Source organism: Vidua chalybeata, chromosome 8 (genome assembly GCF_026979565.1).
Source record: "Vidua chalybeata isolate OUT-0048 chromosome 8, bVidCha1 merged haplotype, whole genome shotgun sequence".
NCBI lineage: Eukaryota > Metazoa > Chordata > Aves > Passeriformes > Viduidae > Vidua > Vidua chalybeata.
The window spans coordinates 13,556,840-13,577,906 of record NC_071537.1 but is presented as its reverse complement, the minus strand read 5'-3'; the positions used below and the strand labels follow the sequence as shown (position 1 = coordinate 13,577,906).

At 43.1% G+C, this 21,067-nt stretch overlaps 1 protein-coding gene across 3 annotated transcripts in view; it reads left to right on the top strand.

The window, feature by feature from the left end:
- The window catches only part of FBXW4 (F-box and WD repeat domain containing 4), a 59,826-nt gene that overhangs the window by 4,060 nt on the left and 34,699 nt on the right, over window positions 1-21,067 (top strand). For 2 of the 3 annotated variants that reach the window (XM_053948797.1, XM_053948796.1), the window contains exons 2-5: window positions 7,609-7,704; window positions 10,387-10,572; window positions 11,735-11,867; window positions 14,370-14,464. In XM_053948797.1, the coding sequence (XP_053804772.1) occupies window positions 7,609-7,704; window positions 10,387-10,572; window positions 11,735-11,867; window positions 14,370-14,464 (510 nt within the window). The remainder of the gene's footprint in view (window positions 1-7,608; window positions 7,705-10,386; window positions 10,573-11,734; window positions 11,868-14,369; window positions 14,465-21,067) is intronic. The other variant, XM_053948798.1, reaches the window with a different exon arrangement.

The window sequence follows — 21,067 nt, the reverse complement described above, 5'->3', positions numbered from 1 at the left end:
TTTCTGTTGGATATATCTTCAGATAATTGTAACAACAAGGATCAGAAGGAACAAACTTTATCTTGCATGTGAAAAAAACTGTTTGCACAATCAGCTTGCTTATAAAACTTCTTTCTGCCAAAATAGGGAAGAGGTAAGATTCATAAGAAACTGGTTGCAAACCCCTAGCTGTTAGCAGCATGGAGAAGAAAAATAGTAGTATATGTAGAAAAAAGAAAAAAAAAAAAAATTTAATCTGATTTTTAAAATTGTCATCCTGGCTGCATACTTTTAAAAATTGCCAGCTGTGGTTATCTCTGGACTCATGCTTGCACTTAAACGACAATTAAATTAAGTTGCTAATGATGTCAAAGGAAGATGTGAACTTAAGCCCATACAGTAGCTGTTGTGCTGAAAAGCATATTCACAACACTGACAATCTCTAATGTGTTCCCTTTCTGGTAGATTCAGCCAAGTGGAAGCCACAGATGTAAGCCAAGTTACGTATTTAAGGCATGGATTCAATTGTGCACTTGCAGAAGAAGAAAGAAGTTTGCTTTGAGGAATGTATCTGTACACTTCATTCCTTTGGCAGAGGAGAGTCACTAGGTTCATATTCACCTGAGTCACTGTATGTTAGGGATGGTATGGGCTGACCTGGAAGAGTTCTTAAAGCACATTCTCAGTGTTAAAAATGTGCCATTTCTTCGTTGAATCAGCAGTAACTAAATGTTCAATAGAATATTGTGTCATTATTATGGAAGCACAGAGTGGCTTTGCATGGATGTGCTTCTTGGTATCTGAACTGTGAGACTCTCCAAATCAGGCTGTCACTTTTTCTGTATAAACAAGTTAATTTTATGTATAGACCTGTACTGCTACAAGACCTTGTTGTCAGGATGGTAAAAGGAGAGTCCTTATGCTAAGATTTTTGCTTTACTCAGTCATAGGAGCAGCTGAAGTAAAAGTTGAGCCATGTTTTCACGATGTAAGGTGAAAGGAGAATTTTTTGTTTCAAAAATGCGTGGCAGCATATCACAGAAAAGTGAAGGCTTAACAACACTTTCTGCATCTAAACTGTAGCTGAGTACTAACACAAAGCCTTTGGGGGTTTTGGTGATATAGTGATATTACAGTTGTGTCCTGTAGTCTGTGTCTGTTTTCCCAGCTGTTGTACAGGCCCAGCAAGAGCAGTCTCTGCCCTGATGAGCTTGCTGCCTAAATAGCCAGGGTAAACGGGCTGGAGGGGAAGGAGAGGCAGGGAGATGTCAACCAAGCTGCCCTCTGTGCAGCAGGTCAGTGTCAGAGCCAGGAATAGCAAAGGGTGCTTTAAGCCTTTATCCAGGGCCTGCTTGCAGGACCACCTTGGACTGGAGAAATCGGAGAAGCAAAGAGCTCATTGTAAGGTGATTCTTTATTTAAGGCATGGAAGAAAGGAATAAAGTTGCAGCTGGGCTAAACTTATTTCCTCTTTGTTACAAAGGAATTTTAGAGGGCAGGTTTAAAGTTGGAACCTAAATAACTTGACAATTTGCTCTGTAATGTATTAATAGATGTCAAAATATAGAAGTGTTGCACTGCATGTTTTCTCTTTCCCTGTCTCCTGTTCTGCCTTGCCCACTAGGATCATGGTGTATTCTCCAGTTCAGAGAAGTAGATTCATTAATGGACAGATTTATCATTTATGAGTATTTAAGAGCTTGTGTAAGCATTTTGGTGAGTTAATAAAAGCTGTGTTTTCTCCAGATCTTGGAAAAATGTATATACCTACAGGAGCAGGAAATGGCCAATCTGTGCAAGTCAAATCCAAATGCAAACTGCAGCAATCATAGTAGACCTCAGCCTTCACCACTGGAGGGGGAGGGAGTGTGAATGCCTGTAAAGCTGCTTCAGTTTCCTTCATCTTTTAAAACTTGTTTTAAAAACAAAGTTTCATTACTTTAAGACAGAAATGAAGAAGGCAATGAACTGGTGCGGATGATGCAGAGGGTAATACTCTGGGGAAGATGTTGCAGTAACAGAAAAAGCTTGGATGAGGAAATGCAGCTCTTGCTTTGTGCTGGAAAAGTCGGTGGTTTTTATAAAGTGCTGTTACATTTATTCTTACTCTGTTTTAAACTGTTAGTGCTGAGCAGGACAGATCTGCCAGGACAGCTCCACAACATTGAAACTGCTGCTTTTTCTGGGAATGTGAATTTGTTTGTAAGAGTTCTTTGAGGCCTGCTGACCCTTCCCTTAAGATCTTCACTAGTTCAAAGAGGCAGAAGAATTTTGTGTAGTTCAGGGCTTAAAATATGTGTGCTTTGTTTGTTGCTGTTACCTCTGTTGGACTAGGTATGGGTTATTTCATTCTATCCAAGTACTACCCTGACAGTCTACTCTTTCAAATCAGACTACACTTCACACTTCTTCAGCAGCTTCAGGTTTTCTCATAATCTTTCCAGTCCAGTGCATTTTTTTAAGAAGCCCAGATTTCATCTCCAAAAAGCCTATGAACTTCCTGAAAGAGTCCAAATCCTGACTGGAGTTTCTAGCCAATATCCCATTGCAGTCACTTGTAAGGGAGAGGGCAGAGGTGGCAGAGTGGCCTGGCTCAGTCTTGGTGGTGGTGGTTTTTTGGGAAAAACTTTTTCACTTTGTGAAAGTGTATGTCCTTGCTGTGTGCACAGAAGTTTGTTTGTACCTCTGGGTATTATGACAGCCTCTGCCTTCTTCATGAGGTGACTTGTTCACAAGAGCTGTTTGGTGGCACAGTAGACAGCCTGGTAACATCTGAGATGGCATAGACACACCAGAGGAAGCAAGGAACAGTGAGGAACAGTCAGCAGAGCTCTTTTCCATCTTGGAGTTATTTGAACCCATGTCCCTTAGGGAGAGGAGAGCACAGAGGACAGGCTGAACATGACAGTAAGCTAAATAAGGGTCATGTGCTAAAGGAATTCAGTTGGAATTTTTGTCCTGGAAGAGACATTTAGAAAGCCAGCCGACTTGTTGAGGACAGTAGCAGGGGCTCCTGACATAAATAGCTTTTCCCTCTTGGCTGGCTGTTGGTGGCCCATGACTTGTAGCTGCACTGAGACCCTGCCACTCAACAGGTGTGTCCCGACTACACAAATAAGTGCAGTTGGTCATTGTGTTAGCCAGCCTTGCCACAGGGCCAAGGTTGATAGTGGGGCTTAGCCACTGTGACCTGTTTGTTCTCTATGACCCTTCCAGTCAAGCCTCAGGCAGGCTGGTGACAGCTTTTATGCAGACAGCAGATTTTGTCCACAGAAGAAATTCAGTTTCAGTAGGTCTCTGCAGACTTGCATTTCCAGATGAGCTCTTCAGTACTTAAAATGTAGCAAAACATGAAGGACTTTGGTGGGTTAGGGTGCCCCATGCAGCTGGGAAAATACACGGCATGACATGTTGGTGTTATCTTCTGTAACATGGCCTGTGTTGTTGCAGGCACCACTGTTTTGGCACATGCTGAAATTGTAGACAGCCAACAGAAATCTCCCTGGGATGCAGTACAGCACAGAAGCTCTTGCTGTTGCAGAAATACCATTTCTGGTGGAAAAGGACTTTAGATGGGGAGGGGATCATTGAAGGCAAGATCTGTTGGAGGTGAAGCTTTAGGAGGTGATGTGCCCTGGCTGAGTGATTCTTTCATTGCTTTCTTTTGGGGCCCAGGCCAGCAACTGCCTTGGTACCTGAGGTCACCTGGGTCAGTGATGCTGTGTAGGGACAGTTCCAGTCTCTTACTTCAGCAGCTGGGAAGTGGGCTCCAGAAGGAATATTACATTTCTTTTGGTAACTCTGCCAAGAAGGAGAGGAAATTCATAATTTGAGCAAAATACTTTTAGCTTTTTTTTTGTAGAGTGAGGAGAGGTAGGAAGGGGGAAATGAAAAATCCCTTATGATGGGTTGCTTGGGATGATTTTTCTCTTGGAGCTCCCTCTCAGGTTGTAAGAAATGTTCACCTTCTCTTCCTTAGTATAACAAAATATATTTTTAAAATACAAAATAAGACTCCTTTGAAAAGGGAGCCTTCATCAGGAGTGCACGCAATCGGAAACATGCATTGCCTCAGGTCATGTAGTGCGCTATGATCTGGGATTCTGATAAAGTGCTTTTTGGTGATAATTAGATAAAAACAAAGACAGCCTTGTATGTTGTGAGTAATGTAACTTTATCAAATATTGATAATTGTGATGCCCTAGCAGAGGTGTAAGATGATGCACTCTAAAGGGCTTTAAGAACATTTTACTTGAATTTCATTGTGTTTTCATAATCAGTTTTCACTCATCCCTTCATCCTGTATTTCCTGTCATCCTTCTAGGATGCTGGACTGTACCTTAATTGCTTTCTGATGAAGGCCTGTGTAGGTCCTGCTAAAAAGCAGTCCTTCCCCAGTGAGTCAGCCATCAGTAGTCTTGAAGTTCTCTGTTGGGTGGCTTCTCTGGGAACACAAGTGCCAAGATCTTGATTTCACAGAGTAGTTAAGCATGTCCTGAATTTTAAGCATGTAGGTGGCTTAGTATTTTTCTGGATTGTATACTAAGAAAGATCAAGGTATTCATTGGCCAGTGATAATGTTCTCTCCATAGCATTTTATATAGCATTTGGCTTCATATGGTAGTTTAGTCTCCTGAATCTTTGGATGTTCAGCACAGTTGCTGAAGTAAGAGGTACCTAGTTAAGTCAACTACTCAGTGCAGGTGTCTGATGTCTGTTGATCGTCTCGGTCGTCATGGAAAAATTCTTAAAAGTTTGCAAGTGTAGAAGGTGTGCTGATCATGACTGAAACAAAATAGGCTCTTGTAGAGGAGAAAAGGAATATTTTATCAAATTGTTAAGTTTATACGGTGATGCCATTTTTCTATGATTTGAGAATTGTTCTCAGGCATTGCAGTGATGTGCATCACATTTTTTTGATGCATTCTGGGAATTGCTCTGGAGGGATGCTGTTGTGGAAGCAAATCAAGTGATCAGATTGTATCTCAGCACTTGATTCCATAGCTGGGCTTGGTTTAACTTCAGGTATGAGAGATCAATTGTCTCTGACTAACACTGCACTTCAGCATTTGCTGCCCCATAGTTGGCAAAGGGGAGGGATGTATCAGTCCAATTTCTACAGAATCTTTCTCCATATGGTCTGTCCCTTTTCTTGCATCTATTTTGAATAAATTAAATGTATGGGATATAAAAGGAGGATACTTTTAGGACATGTTTAAATTAGCTGGATTCAGAGTTGCTATATGGAGGAGGAAGGCTGGATGAATAAATAATATATCAATTAAGAATAAAACAAAAAAGACAAAACTTAATGCCATAACCACCCCCCTTCCAAATCACATCGAACCTCCCCCATATAGTCTCCCCACCCAACCCTCATCTCCTCCAGATAGGAACTGTTGATATGTAGGAAAGAATGAGGTGTCTGTTTCAGGAGTAACTTCAACAGTGAACTGGGGCTCTGGGCTGAGCCAATGTGTCACTCTTCAGAACTTTCATTTTCAGCAGTAGTCAGGGTCAAGGCCTGCTAGAAAAAGGACCAGCAGCATAAGATGAAGGCTGCTTTTTTGACCTTGGAGTCACCTTTTTCAGAGCCTTGGAAATTACATCTAGTCTTAGTAGGGTTTATGCATTGAGCTCAGAATGTCTGGTTGGGCCAGCATGTGTTGGGAGGGGGATGTAGCATGAGTGTGTTTTCCATCACTGTGCAAGTTGGTGACTTAAAATCTGTATGTGGGGAGAACTTAACTGAGGGTTGAGTGTAGGGAGGAGAAGTGTTTTGGAGCAATGAATGGAATTGCATGTAGGCGGAGAGCCTGAACTCTGTCTGGGAGAGTAATAAGCAATGATGAGAGTGGATCTGACCTGACTTTTCGGTACCGTGCATTCCTCATCTCAGACACTATCTGGCCTCATGAGCTCTTGCAAGCGCTCCCTTTAAAAAAGGAATTCCTTTTCTTGCAGCCTAGTCTAACTCTATTTTGGTTTTGTTTGTTTGTTTTTAAATGGCTATGAAAAATAAAGAACCTGTAGCTTTCTAAATTCAGTTTTAATTGGTGTAGCTCTACTGATCATAAACGTAAAGTTGCAAAGCTTTCTAGAGGATGAAAAGCTTTTCTGTGTGTGGTTTCTGTTTTTGTTTAAAATGGGTCACATGCCCAGGAATGCAGTCAAATTATAATGGTGACTAAGTGCCGGAAAGCATAGAAAAGAGGAGGGAAGGGTGAACAGAAAAAAAGGAGCCTGAGGCTATGGAAGGAAGGCTGGGAAAATAAGAATCTGGTCAGACCCCAGGGCCAGGTTAGAGATTCGTACACCCATTAACACAGGAGATGTTTATTTACAGGGAGCCAGTCTTTGTTTTAAAAATGACAGAGTACCTGAAAATGTTACTTTTGGGAAGTGGATTGGAGAGACTATAGGGATGGGAGGAAGAAACTGATTCTCATGAGGCACCAGTTCCCATGTCTCAAGGATCTTCCCTTCTCCCTGTGAATCTGGGTGTGTTGGCTGTTGAGAAATGCATGAATGTGGGATAAACTCTTGTAGTCTAGTAAGTGTAACCCCTAGTTACAAAGGACTAGAGTTTCTTCTTGTTTGTAGTTTTCTGATCTTTTCTATCTAAGCAGCTCTGGAAGGATATTGAATAATTAAATTTATGATACGAGAAAGATGGGAGCTAAGGCTGCCTTTCCCCGTGTCTTTAATCAGCTCTGGATCATGAAAACAAAACAGGTGTTGAACAGCTGCTTGAATGGAGTAGATTCATGTAGACTCTAAGTAGACCTTGGTCCCAGGTCTCTGTGGTACCTACTTTTTGTCACATCTTCAAGAGTATTGATCTTGGTTTGTCTCAACTCATTCCAATAACTTTGATATGTAGCCCAGCAACAGCTATATGAGCAATAGTCTCTCTTTTAGTAGCTTTGACTTTAAAGAGAGAATTTTCCAGCGATATGCTGGAATTCTCTGTCCTTTGGTGAGCTGCTGCAAAAGATAATTTTTCTTGGGGTGTGTGTGGTGCATTGGATTGTTTATACACATGAATGTATTTTATCTTTAGCTTGAACACATCTTGATTTCTGATTATTGTATCTGATTATGGGATTGTCAGACAGGTGATACTCTGGAACAGTTTCTTCACTAGTCCTTCTGGATAGACACACTCTGGCTTTTCGCTTCAGTGTTCTCCTGACTAGTGTTTCCTCCATCTGTTCTTGTGTGGTGTTGTCCTTATCTTAAATAGCTCTTGTCAGTCTCTGTTAAAAGGGTGATGTCCTATATCTCTGGTTCTTCTGGTGGTTTCTTTCTGTGTCATCTTGTTTGGATTACATTCTGTCTGAACCTGTGCTGCATTCAGTATACTTGGTCAAGTCTTGATTATATTTAAGGTTTGTGATCATCAGAGGTGGCTTTCTTTGCTGGTAATCCCCCACTCTTGTCAGTATTCCTTTCTTGTCAGCTGTCACAAATGTCCTCACTGTAGTGTGGCACCGGCACCATCAGTGTATGTCAGTTCATCATTGTGGAACCAGGGTGAGAGCTTACCTATGGCCATCTTGAATGCATTTGTTGATCAGAAGGCATCAGTCCTGGTTGCTAATCTTATCTCTCCTTCTCTGTCTGCAGAGCTGCTGGCATTCCAGTGAAGGAAAGGGTGAAAGTGTCTCAGAACTGGAGGCATGGACGCTGCAGGAGGGAGACAGTCCTGAAATGGAAATGCAAGCAAGTGGCTTCTTCCTCTTCTTCTTTGTTATGTGACAGCTGCTGTGGGGCCTTGGGTTTGTGCCTGTGCCCTGAAATGAGATGTTTCCTGCTCTTTGTGCTCCATGAGGTCTCATGATTGTTGCTGGCTTAATTTGGCTGTTCCTGGGTAACCAGAGTTGTTGCCTTGCCCTAGGGATTCATGCTGAGTGTCAGGAGTTTCTTTCATAGTAATTTGAATTTGTTCTGATCTCTACAGTTCTAGTCACATTTAGCAACCTTTACTACAAACTGTTCTATTCATGTCTACTGCTGTATACTGCTCTCACAATGAGCCCACCTTGATCCCAGATGTGGACTTAGGTGTCCCCTCCAAATGATTCTTTTGTCTGCTGTGGTTTATCCTGGATCCTGATTTGCATGTACAAATCTAAAATGCTAATTGCCATTCATCTGCTTTTTGCTCCTTCATTCTCATGCTTCTCTCCTTCACTTAAAAAAAAAAGTATATTTGACATTAATGATGAGAGCTTGTTGTTAAATTCTTGTTTGCAAAGGTGTACTTGGCTTTCAAAGCAAAGCATAAAATGGGTCTCTTGTCTGAGCTGCACATCGAAATTTTCAGCCTTCACATTATCAGACTGAAGGAAAAATGAGAAAGACTGTGGTTTGTTAGCTGCTGAAGAACAGGGACCTTCTACTGAGCTTTCATACCTTTTTGTGTTGTGTAGATTGAAGTGGTGGATAACGTGCCACTTCTTATCTAGAGTCCTGGGAACAGCTGTAATGAGCAGAGTGGGTTTTGGTGCAGGTTGTATACCTGCCTTTGAAGTGCTTGCAACCATCTGTGAAGACAGACTCTGTGGATATTAGAGATCATTACTAAACCAGCTTCCCAAGTGAAAAGGCAAGGACTGATTTAATGAGGCTACCATCCAAATGACATCTCCTAATTTTCATTTATCCTGCTTCAGATTTGTTACTTCTCCTTATGAAAAAGCCATAGAAAAAGGTAAAAAGCTAAACTCCTGCAAAAGGAGAGCCACAGAAACTGGCTGTAGTCTAGGTAAGCTGGATATTCGCTTGCTTTTAGAGGACTGTGTAGGAGTGGAGGAAGGAAGGGGAAATCAAAGCCTGCCTAAACCCAAAGCTCCTACTCTAAAGATGCCTCTTACTTTTTCCATGTATATGATCAAGTCCCAGATGAATATTATAAACTCAACTGCTTTGTCCATGTGATTAAAGGCCTGTTACTGGAGATGAATACAGGCAAGCTGGAACCTTCTGTCTAATGAGGAGTCTTGTCCTCTTGCTTGTTTCTAGTTGTGCATTGTGATGTTACAAGGTATGGCTGTGTGTAATGACTCTGATGACACAGAAAATCATGACTTCTGAGGATAAATGATGTAAAAAAAGGAGGGAGACAGGTTTTTATGAGAAGCCCCACTGCTTTCAAAGCTGTTTGTTCCTGAATAGTTTGAAAACTGAAAGGCTGCTCTGTAGAAAGGCTCTGGATATGCTTGGTGTTTCCATGGACATTGGTGCACTTGGCAAAGACTGCAGGGCAGAGACAATTTCACACATCCATGCCCCATAGGACATGAGTCCCATGTGTCTTTGTATCTGGCTTCACTATATCCAGAAATCTTATTTGCTGATTCTCTGTTGGCTACACAAAAGCAAAATCTTGAGAAAAGCTCTCACTGCCTAAGTGCGTATTGTAGCCTATTTTCTTCTGTATTTTGGTTTTGTTTCAATAGTAAATAAACTTCTTGAGATGCCAGACTTGATTCAGATATTGCTTGAGTGTCTTGTCCTCTTCTTGATCTCCTAGAAAGTAAAGCACATTTTCCATATGTAACATCAATCTTCAAAATACTTTGGAACAGTTTTTTTGGCTCCACTGCTCATGGCCTGGAACCTGTCCGTACAAACATGCCACTGTCCCACAGAAAGCAGTGGGCAGAAAGGGCGTATGGACTCTTCTAAAAGGTGGGCAAGAGAAATCAAGAGCTTGCTCTACAGCTTATGGCTCAGCAGGGGAAGAGGTGTGAATATAGAAAAATATGTTCTCTGTATGATGAGCATACAGTTCTCGGGTAGACTCAGAGTGCAGGAGGCAGGTGACTTTCTGTCTGTAGGAAGATCTGTGGTATTTTGGTGACATGCTTCCCTGCTTAGAGGTGTGTGGAACAGTGGCAGCTTTGTGGTCTCTGCTGGCCACCAGCAAATAGTGTTCAGGATCAAGAGTGACAATTTGCACCAACAGCCTCACATTGAATGCTCTCTTAGAAATGCTCAGCATAGCTCACCAACACCAGGGTCTAGTTTCTTAAAAAGTACAGAGCTCACGTGCAGGTTCGTAGGCCCTTAAGAATTTCCTATCTATGTTCACTAGACTTTTGGCCATCTTCTCTTTCAGAGATTCCATGCTTCCTTTTCCTCAGCTCTGGGTTAGAAAAATGCCAGCAATGTAATCTACTTTTTATGTTGCTAGAGAAGCTTCACTTGTAGCTGTGCTGCTATATTAAGCCCTGCTTTTGAATGTGACCTGCTGCTCCAACTTCACTTTTCTTGAGCAGGCATTTGTTTTTCTTAATATGTTTGCATATGGAATTTTTTTTTCTTTTTCTATGTGACATTGTTTTGTTTAGTTTTCTTCTCCTCACTCTTGCATGCTCCCAACCTGCTGTCTATTTGCAGTTTGATGCCCTGGATGGAGCTGGATGGTGAATATCTCTACCTGTCTCAAGCGGAGAACATCCAGGCCTACCACCTCTGTGCAGAGGGGACAGGTTTGCAGCGTCACCCTCAAGCCATCTTCTCTGGCCACCAGGAGGACGTGTGTCGCTTTGTTCTTGTCAACCCCCACATTGTCAGTGGAGGGGGGTAAGTTGGTTGAATGAAGGAGTCGAGGGTTTTGCCACTGAAGTTGGAAAGATTCTGTGTAACTCCAGCTCCGAGCAGAGTAGCCAGTTTTGCTACACAGCATCCTCATACTTGGCTGTGGTCAGCTGCTGCTTCCTCTCTTATAATTTTGGTTCTGGCCTGAAAAAGCTTCTCCTGCAGTAGTAATAAAGGAGCTGAGTCTCTTACTGTTGACCTTAAAAAGTGTCCTTTGCTCTTGTAAACTTGTGTTGATGTCCACAGGGTTGTGGAATTGGGAATGACTGATCAGGCAAACCTGACTGCTGTGCAAATTTAATTTCTTTCCCTGTTAGAGCCAGGGTATATAGACTCTTCTAATAATCAGTACTGCTGTTTAGCTGGGACTGCAGTAGTGCGGAAAGTTTTCTAGAGACAAGTGTGTGTTTATTAGACCCACTGATATAATTGTGGAGAGGGGAAAAACTGCCAAGCCTTCCATCACACACACACTTCTCCAATTACTTTTGCATTTCACTGGACTTTTACAGCAAGTGAACAGGACTTTCATTAATAGCTAAAACTAGAAAAATATACACAACAGTTAAGCACAGAATTGGGAGAGAAAAGCATGGCTGTCTGCCCTGGGTATTGTGGGACTTTCCGCTGTGAACTGTAGACCAAAATTCAGGTGAAAATGAAGGCTTGCATTTAAAATTCCAGTAACTGAGTTGGTTGAAAAAGGTCTAAATGTTTGGGTAGTTAATTCAAAGCACAGCACCCTGCATGGCTGCTCTGAAATGAATGAAAAGCTGAGGCTTGGACATGAGTGAGAATGTCCTCTCACTTGTTCCCTTACTCCAGCCATTCAGCATGCAGACAGGATTCTGGCAAGCTCAAAGCAGTAGGAGGAGAAATGGCTGCTTTGCTATAGTTTCTGCAACACAAAGTGAAGGGTGGAAAGATAGCCAGGAAAATTTTCATGTGCATCAGATCAGGCTTTAACTGGCCAGATGTGGAATTGCAAGAGAACAGGTGATGTGTGAAGAGTGGAGGATTAATAATGCTGCATGAATTTCAGCCCCTGTCAGAGACCAGTCCTGGTCTTTTTGTAGCACTCCAAAGCATTAGTGGAAGGTGCATGTCCAAGAGGTACAAATTCTCTGCCTGTGGATTTGTTTTCCAGAGATGGAAGTATTGTCCTTCACAAGATCCATGGCTCCTACAGTGTCAAGTTCTCTGCGCATGAACAGGAGGTGAATTGTGTGGACTTCCAAGGTGGCCTCATTGTCAGCGGCTCCCGGGACCGAACAGCGAAGGTGAGCAGGGAATTTTTCAGCAGCTGCAGGTGCTGCTGTAGAGGTGACTTCAGAGGTCTTGTGCCATGAATATTTAAGTGTCAGCAGAACTGTTTTGAGCCCTGTACTCCTTGCAGGAGGAATGCTGACTGTCTTGGCTCATGTCTCTTAAAAGATGCTTGTTCTGCCAGGCTTGTTAGAAAGAGATTTGGCAGTAATTTACAGCATCAGCTGCTGGCTTAAACTTGGAAGTGCAGAAGGCAACAGCTGATGTTTTGCTTCTTTCTCTGTACATCCATCTACACTGTAGTGGAGATGCATGCCAGTTAGTGTGAAATTTGCTGTATGGATCTCAAAACCATCCTTGTTTTGTGATTTAACATTGCAATGTGGTTTAACATACTCTCTGTTATATATGCAATCTCTGTAAAGGATAGGATGATGTCTTTTCCAAATCTATGGTTATCTGCTAATTTTGTGGTTTGTTTGGTTTGTTTATTTGTGTGAGGATTTTCTTGTTTTTTTTTTTTTTTTAATGGTTCTTGGTTTGCAAACCAGGAATGAAAGTAGACTATGAGTATTATTAGCTCCCGTTTTTCTCTTCCAGCTGGCATCACTGGGTCCTGTCACGTAATATTGGACTATTTCTTTTGAAGGCAGGACCTTGTTGATTTCTGTCCTTCTGGATCTGGTTGGCAATGCTTTGTTCCTGTGTGGACCTGGAGAGTTGTTAATCGGAGCTGTAATCAGCTCTGTTTGATCAGTTTAGGAAGCTCTGCACAGATGTTTCACCCTTACCCTGCTAGCATGATGCAGTACCTGTAGTATCTTCACAATTACTTGTTTCATTGTTACAAGTAGTTGCTGTGTGTTGAATATGTTGGTTTTTGCTCCGGGTAGGCTGATAGACACTCTTGGTCCTTGGTTTATATCATAGAGCATTCATGGAGGTAAGAGGAAAACCAGCTAATTCCTGTTTTTCAAGAGGGGAAGTTGAAGCAAGGAAAGATTTAAATGTCTCTTTCAGGGTTTTATAGGAAGTGTGTGAAGCAGCATGACCCAATTTATTTTTGTTGGTCCCTCTGTACAGATGTACTCCTGAGTAAAATCACTTGCAAGTAAAACAAGCAATGTTCTGACGCAAAAGGCAATTTTGGGATTGCTGTTTGCCTCCTGGGAGCAAGACCTTGATGCTGCTTTGTCTCACACTTGAGCAGTGCTGCTCCTCTCTGGTCTGTGGATCCTCTTTTCTGGGAGAGTGCCTTCTTGCTACTTCTCTGATAGCTGGAGGACAGACATCCCCGACCTTGAGAACAAATTCCTGGAGCCTAGAGGGGAATTTCAAGCTGTTTTTCTTAGAGCTAGTGTGAGATCTTGCCCACACAGTGCTCCCCACAGCATATACTCTGGGGATGTTCACCTCTTATTTTTTATCATCTCTTTTGTAGGCTGTCTTGTTTGCGTGAATGAGACTCTTGGAGGGTGGAAGGGAATCCCTACCAACCTTTTAAAGGGGCTCTAAGTGTCTAAGCTATTGAGGGCTCTGCTGAGTGTTGATTAGGACTAAGCCCTGAAGAGCTGTTAATGTACATTCCTCTGTGATAGGCAGCAGATAGTGTGCTCTGAGCAATATTTTTAACCTGTAGGAGATAGGGATGCCTTAAAGGAGTTAAGCTTTTCTGCTGCTTTTGCTGACACTAGGTGCTAAATTCCCCGCTGACAAGAATAGCCTGCAATCCTGGGCATTATCAACAAACAAACAAATAGGGCACTCTGGGCTTTGAAGTCTTGAAGCAAAACATTGGGGGTTGGTTACAGACAACTGAGGGGCTTGAGTCCTGTAGGCCAAGAATGATGGCAAGGTGGAGAAAATGAACTAGCAGAGGCCCCAGCAAGAATTTTGGAGCCTTTATTAGGGCCCAGAAACAAAGGGGTGAACTGGTGGAAGGAGATGTGCATGTTTGCACTGTTGGGAGAGGGGAGGAATTCTCTCATACTGTCAGTGAGCAAGGGCAGCCAGTTTGAAAGCAGCCTGGGGTACACTTGAAAAATTTGGTCTAAAGGGGGGGGTCTTATAAAAGAAGATTATTTTACAGGCTGGTGAATTATTAACTTTATAGTTAATATTAATGGAAAATTTTCTGGGATGCTACTAAGTCTTCCTGCACTGTTCAAGAGAACAGATTTGAACAAATCCTAGTTGTCATTTATTTAACTATAGAAGATGAGGAGTTTGTGTTGAATACTGCCCTTAGAGAGCAAGTGGTGATGGGGGTGCTCTCTCTGTTACCATGGGGTGGAAGGTTATCCTTATAAGCTGAATCTTTGTGTGACTTCAAGTGCTTGTTTCTGCCAGCAATTGAAGGCTCTGCTCCCCCAAAATAAGTAATTGGAATTCAGGGAGAGGGTCTGCAGGAAGGTAAGCATGGCAGTTTGGGCAGCTCTTCCAGCACAACATCAGCAGCATGTATCCTTCCTTCTGCTATTTTGGTGATGTGGCATAACATGCATCTCTCTCTTTAGGTTTGGTCCCTGTCCGCGGGCAGAGTTGGTCAGTGTCTACATACAGTGCAGACAGAGGATCGAGTGTGGTCCATTGCTATCAGCCCATTATTAAGGTAACAGATCTCTTTATTCCTGATTTTCAGCAGAGAGAAGTAAAGGAGTTGGATAGGCTGTGTGTCCTCAAATCTTTGTGAGGCATCAATGTGACAGTTCAGGGAGTTTATTTGTATGGAGGCTGATCAGGTGCTTGTGCCTGCAGCAGGAGCTCAGGGAAGAGCATGTGGTCTTTATTTCATATACCAGCAGAGTGATCCCCTTATAAAGAGGCCGTGAAGGTGGCCCTGGGTTCCTCTTAGTGCTGCAGGTGGGACCTGTTCATTCTTTCTTGAAGAAGGAACACTGACTTGCTAATTAGAAACAGTGATCTGGATCCTCTTGAGATTTTCTATGCTGAAAAGATGGCAACCTGTATTCTCATTCTCTGGCAGAAGAGATACTGAACAAAAAGGTCTCTGCTTGAGAGCTGCATGCAGTGGTTAGAACTCAGGTTTTTTTGAACATGTTGAACTGGCAAAGATGAAGTAGTGTTCAGGGATGTGGTTTTCTAGCCTCTCTTGCCTGTAGCTTGGTGCTTCTAGTGCAGGCATAATGCTACAAGTACAGCTTCAGCATGGGAGGCAAGGGCAATACATACCCCAGTGTCTTCCAGGGTGTTCTTTGAAGTGCTCCTGTTATTGAGGAAGTGAAAATCTGAGAAACTCTTCACTGTTAAAATCTTACACCAACCAGCAGTGATGTGTCTCTTTGGTTCCCTGTTAAACTGGTCTGCATGCAAGAGACGTTCTTCCTCAGCATACCTCAGGGAAGATGGAAAGAAGAGCTGTTGTTGCTGCTCATGTGATGTCTGCAACTGCTGAATTGTAGGCTTGTGCACAACCAAAATACTCTCCACGACTACTGTCCTTGTTAGATTTCCAACATCTACAACAGTGTACAGAGCTAATGGCTTTATCAGGGAAATTACACTCCAGGCTTCCTATGATTTTGCTGTTGCCCTGTTCCTTTGCTCTGAGTGTTTGAGACAATTAGTGTTTTTGAAGAAGTGCCGCGTGCATTAGTGCCGCTACAAGATGTGAGATAGAAGCCCTTTTCTGTCTTCTGTGCTGCAAGGGTCCCTTTTCTGGCAGACAGGCTCTGGCTCAGGCACCGTGGCTGGTTAGAGGCCAGTGGCATTCTGCTTCCTAGTCCTAAGTGATGACCTACTGCTGTGGCCTCTTGTCAGGATGGTGTTCCTCTCCGTGGTGTGCATGCTTGTGCACACTCTCTGTCACAATATTTACCCTCAGTCTCCCCACCCCCCCTTTCCTCCCTGCAGGGTGATAAATTGGAGGTGGTGGAACAGCTAACCCATGAACAAGTGGGCTTAAATTGTGCGCTCTCACTTTTTTATGAGACCGTGGACTGTACCAGCCTCTCCCACTAGCCCACCCTACTGCACCCTCCCCTTACCCCTCCATTTTTTAGGGAGGGGGGTGTGGAGAATTAGAGCCAATTAGCCACGTCATTAATTCTTCAATTTGACGGCTGATATAGCAGGGCCTGAAACACGCTGCTGACCTCGTATAATGGGAACCCTGCTCCTTAACATATTGACGATGGGAGAAGTTAATTAAAATTCCACAGAGAGAAGGTGTCGGCTAACCTATAAACCTGTCGCTTCTCAGAACAAATCGCAGCCATCCTAGAAGAGAGAGAGGATCAGAGCAGGAGGGCATGTGGTGGGGGCTGGCCAGGGCAAGGGGCAGGGGAGATGAATTTTTCACTAATAGGTTTTATTACTTGCTGTCTAATGAAGGTGAGTATCAAAAAGATAATATCTGGTTTCGAAGAAAGTCTGCTTTGGGGAGCTCTGTGGTTTCTGTTTTATTTGCAAGAGCCCATATTTCACCCATATGCAGTCCCTATGCTCTTAGGTCTAAAGCTCTTCCTCCCTTGCAGTCCCCATCCTTCTAGCCAGAACATGGATACATTTGTTCCCCAGTGGGGCTGAACATGGCCTATAACCTCCACTTCCTCCTAAACATTTAATGTGACCTTCTGATTCTCCCTTCTCAGTTGCGCTGATGTAAACTGAGATCTCCTCCATAAGGACAGGTAGTTCTACTGGTATATAACTGCTGGAGAATCTGGCTCCAACCACCTAAGTATTTTGGCCCATTGCTGCTAAGAAATAGTAGTTGTCTCTGCTATGGACACAGAGAGCTAAAAGCAGTTGTGTGCAGTGGGGTAGGAGCAAGGAAGGCTCCTCTAACTCTAGCCATTCAAAATTGCTTTGGAGAGGCTGTAGTTTCCTGACCTGGAAGTTTGCCAGGACTTAGACTCTCTAGAGTAGTCAGGGTGGTATTCTTACTGAACTTCAGCTGTTAATGGGCTGAAACTTTTCGTCTTTTCAGTGATATCTTCCTCTATGTGAAGTTTCTTACAAAGTATCCCATATGCTCCTGACCCACAGCTGGGTTTTCTGCTGTGCCTGCTGGACTGCTACTCTAGAGGACAGTGCCTGTACACTCAAGCTAAACGTTAGAGACTTGTGCTCTTAGAGCACTGGTTTCAGGCATTTTTCCCTTAGGTATTCTGCTTTGATTTGTCCATAGTTTTCCTTGTGTCACTACAGAGATCATCCTGTAGATGTGCAGAGCCAGAGGAGGAGGCTTCCTTGTTCTTAGTGTAGTGGTGCTATTCTGGATGTTTCTGGGCCTGCAAACAGAATGATTCCTATAAGGGAGAGTAAGTAGAGGAAAAGGTATTAAAAGTATACCGAGAATATGGGATGATCTCTTCATACTGTGCAGGGGAAAACTGTGCTTAGTCCTTTGCATAACTTTTTCAGCCATGGAAGTGTCTTGACATCCATGTGTGTTGTTGGAGCTTCATTGTTTTGGGGATCCCTAACAGTGCACTGCAGGGTAATGGGGATGGGAGGGCATTGTGTTCATTCTGGGTTTTCAGCGAGTCTGCAAAGATATGCTGGTTGGTATGCTTTGGATAGCAGGTCACACACTGCATGTCACATAAGTGACTGGAGAAGTCTCTGAGAGAGTTCTTAAAGTAGGATACTTAAAATAAGGGTACCTCAGCTTTTTTCAGCCACTGGTTTAATTGATCTCCAAAGCTGTCCTTCTCCATGGATTAGTAAAATGCTGTACTTACTCTGCTGCATACCCTAAACTACATTTTGTAGCTGCTCATAATCTTCTTCCCCCCACGAGTTCATTTGCCTTTTGAACTCTGCATCACGCAGATGTTAAACTTTCATTTACTGGTGCTTACTGCAGTGACTGATATGTGCTCAGGGACCAGGGCAAGCCTAAGTGCAGTGGACCAATTCAAATGTGCAAAGTGAGGCAAACTTGGGAGTTTCTGGTAGAGCAGTGGAACCTTCATGCTTTGTGGTTCCCTGAAGTGGCAGTAGTCAGGGAAGAGAAGGGAGCAGTGTACAAGGTAAACTGGAGGGGAAAGAAAAAAGTGGACCTTCATGTTAAGTTCATTATTAATCTTGGATCCAGATTTTTTTGTGTTGAATTTAAAAAAGTACTCGGATCTAAGCTGACTTTTCTTGCCAGGTCTGGCCACTGGTATTTGCTATTTTCATTTTTAAATATTTAAATATTATCATGAGATGCTGTACTCAAAGTGTGTCAGATTTTAAAGGAAGCAAAGAGAAGACAAAGGCACACAAATGGTTTCCAGTGTGCGACTGTCGATGAGCAGCAGGATGCCAGGTTTCAGCTGTAGATAGAGAGCTAGGAAGTCCTTGGTACACTTTGGGGCAATCATAAAGTGCCCTACTGTGACAGAAACATGCTTTGGGTGTGTAACCCCAAGAGACAGTCTCTTTTTTTTCTGACTCTGTCATTAATCTGCTGCAATAGATAACCTTACCTTGTGGTTGTTGCCTTGGTGAAGTGCAGGTTAATTGCAGAGAGAAGGAAAGTTTGTACTGAAGACTAGCTGTCTGCATTGGATGCTTAAAGGAAAGTAAGTACTTGCATGAACAGCCAAATTTAAAAAATGATTAATTTTGAGGGCTTCTTTTTAATGGTTATCTAGAAACTTCTTGTGGAAGTGTAACAATCTGATCTTGCAGGTTGCCTTAGAGCAAAACAACCCACTTGAATCAGAGCAAATTTGCAGTGGTTTTAACTGTGCAATTGAAGCCCTAATGTGTAGAAGTTAAAATGTTGGATAATGTTCCCCTGCCCTCTTTTCTTACTCTGATTTTATCAGCAGGTTTCCCCTACTGCATATCAAGATGAGCTGTTGGCCGTAGTGTGCTCTGCTTTGACCTAGCTTTGTGCAGTTAACCTCTCTGAGTCTATGAGGACTTGGGAGAAGTAACTGAGTTTTGTTCAGGTTTGTGCATTGCCAGCAAAACAGCCAGCAGCAATAGCTCTGCTGTCCTTGGGGATCTTTGTAGAGCCTGGTCGGCTTGAATAATTGAGAGGGGACTCTGACCCTGCAGCTGTTTCTTAAGCAGGGCAGGAAGAACCTGCTCAACTGTGAGATCCCAGAGTGGACGTGCAGAGTTAGTGGTGGCATTAACTGCCATCTTTTACTGACCTCAGAGGGCGATCTGGATGTGGGTTTCTAGGTATATGCAATAGTCATAACTGACTTGGTGCTCTTTCACCCTAAAGCTGAAGAGCAGGAAATGAGTATCAGTTTCTCCCCTCTGGAGCTAAAATGACACCTGTGTCTTATCCATTTACCCTGACTGTTCTCTTGATGTTGCGAGGAAGAAGACTTTGTTTTACTTTCTTTAATTGTGTGATAATGACTCTATTTGGTCTTTTTCATGTGTGTGAGCACATGAACACACATGTCTGTTTTCCCTCTCCTGTAGAAAAAAATAAATATGGAAACATTTCTATAGATTGAGAAACTGCAGCTTACCTTTCTTCACTTCAGTTTCTTTCTTTTGCCCTCTAAAGCTCACGTGATTGACTTCCTCCCTTTTTGTCACTTCTGGCCAATACTCTGATGTATATATTTTCTGTGACTCTGTGAATTGGCTCACTAGTGGTTGCGGGCAGGTGAGCAGGTTTTGGGAGGCAGTAGCTGACTGAGTTGGAACGCAGACATCTGTTTCTAATTGTGTTGAGCTGTGTTGCATATTGAATTTTTTTTTCCTCCCCCTGCAGTTTTTTTATCATTTTTCCCCTTGCTTGAGGGGAAAGTCTGTCTCAGAAAGCTTGGAGGAAGCATCTTTCTTGTGCTGCATGGTTTGCACAGGAGAATCCATGACTGTTTAATCGATGTGACAGAAGAAACTTAGTTGAGGGGGCTGGCAACCTTATGGTTTGAGGTTTCCATTTCCAGTTTGTGATTGTTTTCTCTTTGCTTTTTAAGTTTGCAGGGGGAGAAGGTAACTTCACCAGACCTTGGCTGCTGTTTACCTTTGCTCGGTTGTGCAGTGTGCCTTTGTTTTTCCACCTTTGATCAGTGTCCTGCCAACAGATAATTTAGCAATTGCATCCTAGGGTGGAAGTGTGGAGTTAATGTTAAAATTAGGGTTTTTTTCCTTTCCTTACTTCTGTGGCTGATGGAGCAGAGAAGAAGAGAGGGGAGGTGAAGGGGGCCATAAATTCTAGACCTGGTGATTCTGTTCCTTGTAGAGAAATGAAAGCCTCTGATGTCTCTTCAGCACTTTCATTAACATTTAAATTAAGGGTTTGTTTTTCAGGTGGTTTCAGTCGAAGCCCTTTCATAGTCTGACACATGGAGGCTGTTCTCTCTCTCCTTTTCTCTCTCTCTTTCTCCAGCTTGCATATCAGTGTACAATAGTAATCACTGTTTTATTTTTTTTTCTGATCTCTCAGGAGGGCAGCGACCTGACAAGCTGTACCAGAGGTTCAAAGAGAAACAGAAATGGAGTGCAAAGGTAGATGAGCAGGAGGATGCTAGGTTTCACTCCTACAATTAGAGTGGTGTCTGTTCCCTCCCTGCCTTTCAAATGACTGCTTTTGGGGGCGGGAAGGGACGCAGAGGGATGGACCTTTCTTGCGTGGTGAGAGCCCCAGGTGCAGATGCCTCTAAGCAGGCTCAGCTTCCACTGTTACTCCTCCCAGATGAGGCCAAACCTGTCACTCAGAGGATGCAAGCTCATGCCCTGAGGTGGGAAGTGAAGCTGTAGTGTCCTAAGATAGCAGCCTGGCCGTTCTAAATGAGTGTTGATTCACTCTGAGGACAGCAGGAGACTGGCCCTCAGCCTGCCATTGGCATTTGAAAGGAGGGTGATTGTGGAGGATATTGCCCTGAAGTAAAGGCAATATCTGTCTTTTGTGCTGCAGGGCTTAAGTAATGTCTGCTCGGTGCACTGCAGCTTACAGTGTCTGAGGTGTCAGTTTGGATCTTGGCTTACAACGACCTAAACCAGACCATGCTTTGCCATGGCTAAGCAGTTTTTGGTATAAGAGCAATTGGTTCAACATCAAGAAAAAAAAGTTGTTTTCCTCCTGCTTCAACAGCTGGGTAAAAGCCAAGGAACAAAGGGATGGTTTTAGGTATGTCAATGACTTGCGGTGGAGAAGCAATGTAGTAGGATTTGTGTAAAGACATGAGTCTTTGTCTCAGAGCTTTTTTGAAATCTTCCACTTCTCATGTCTTACCCAGCTGGTCACCACTGATAGGCTGTTACCTTCTGCAGGCTCTCTGAT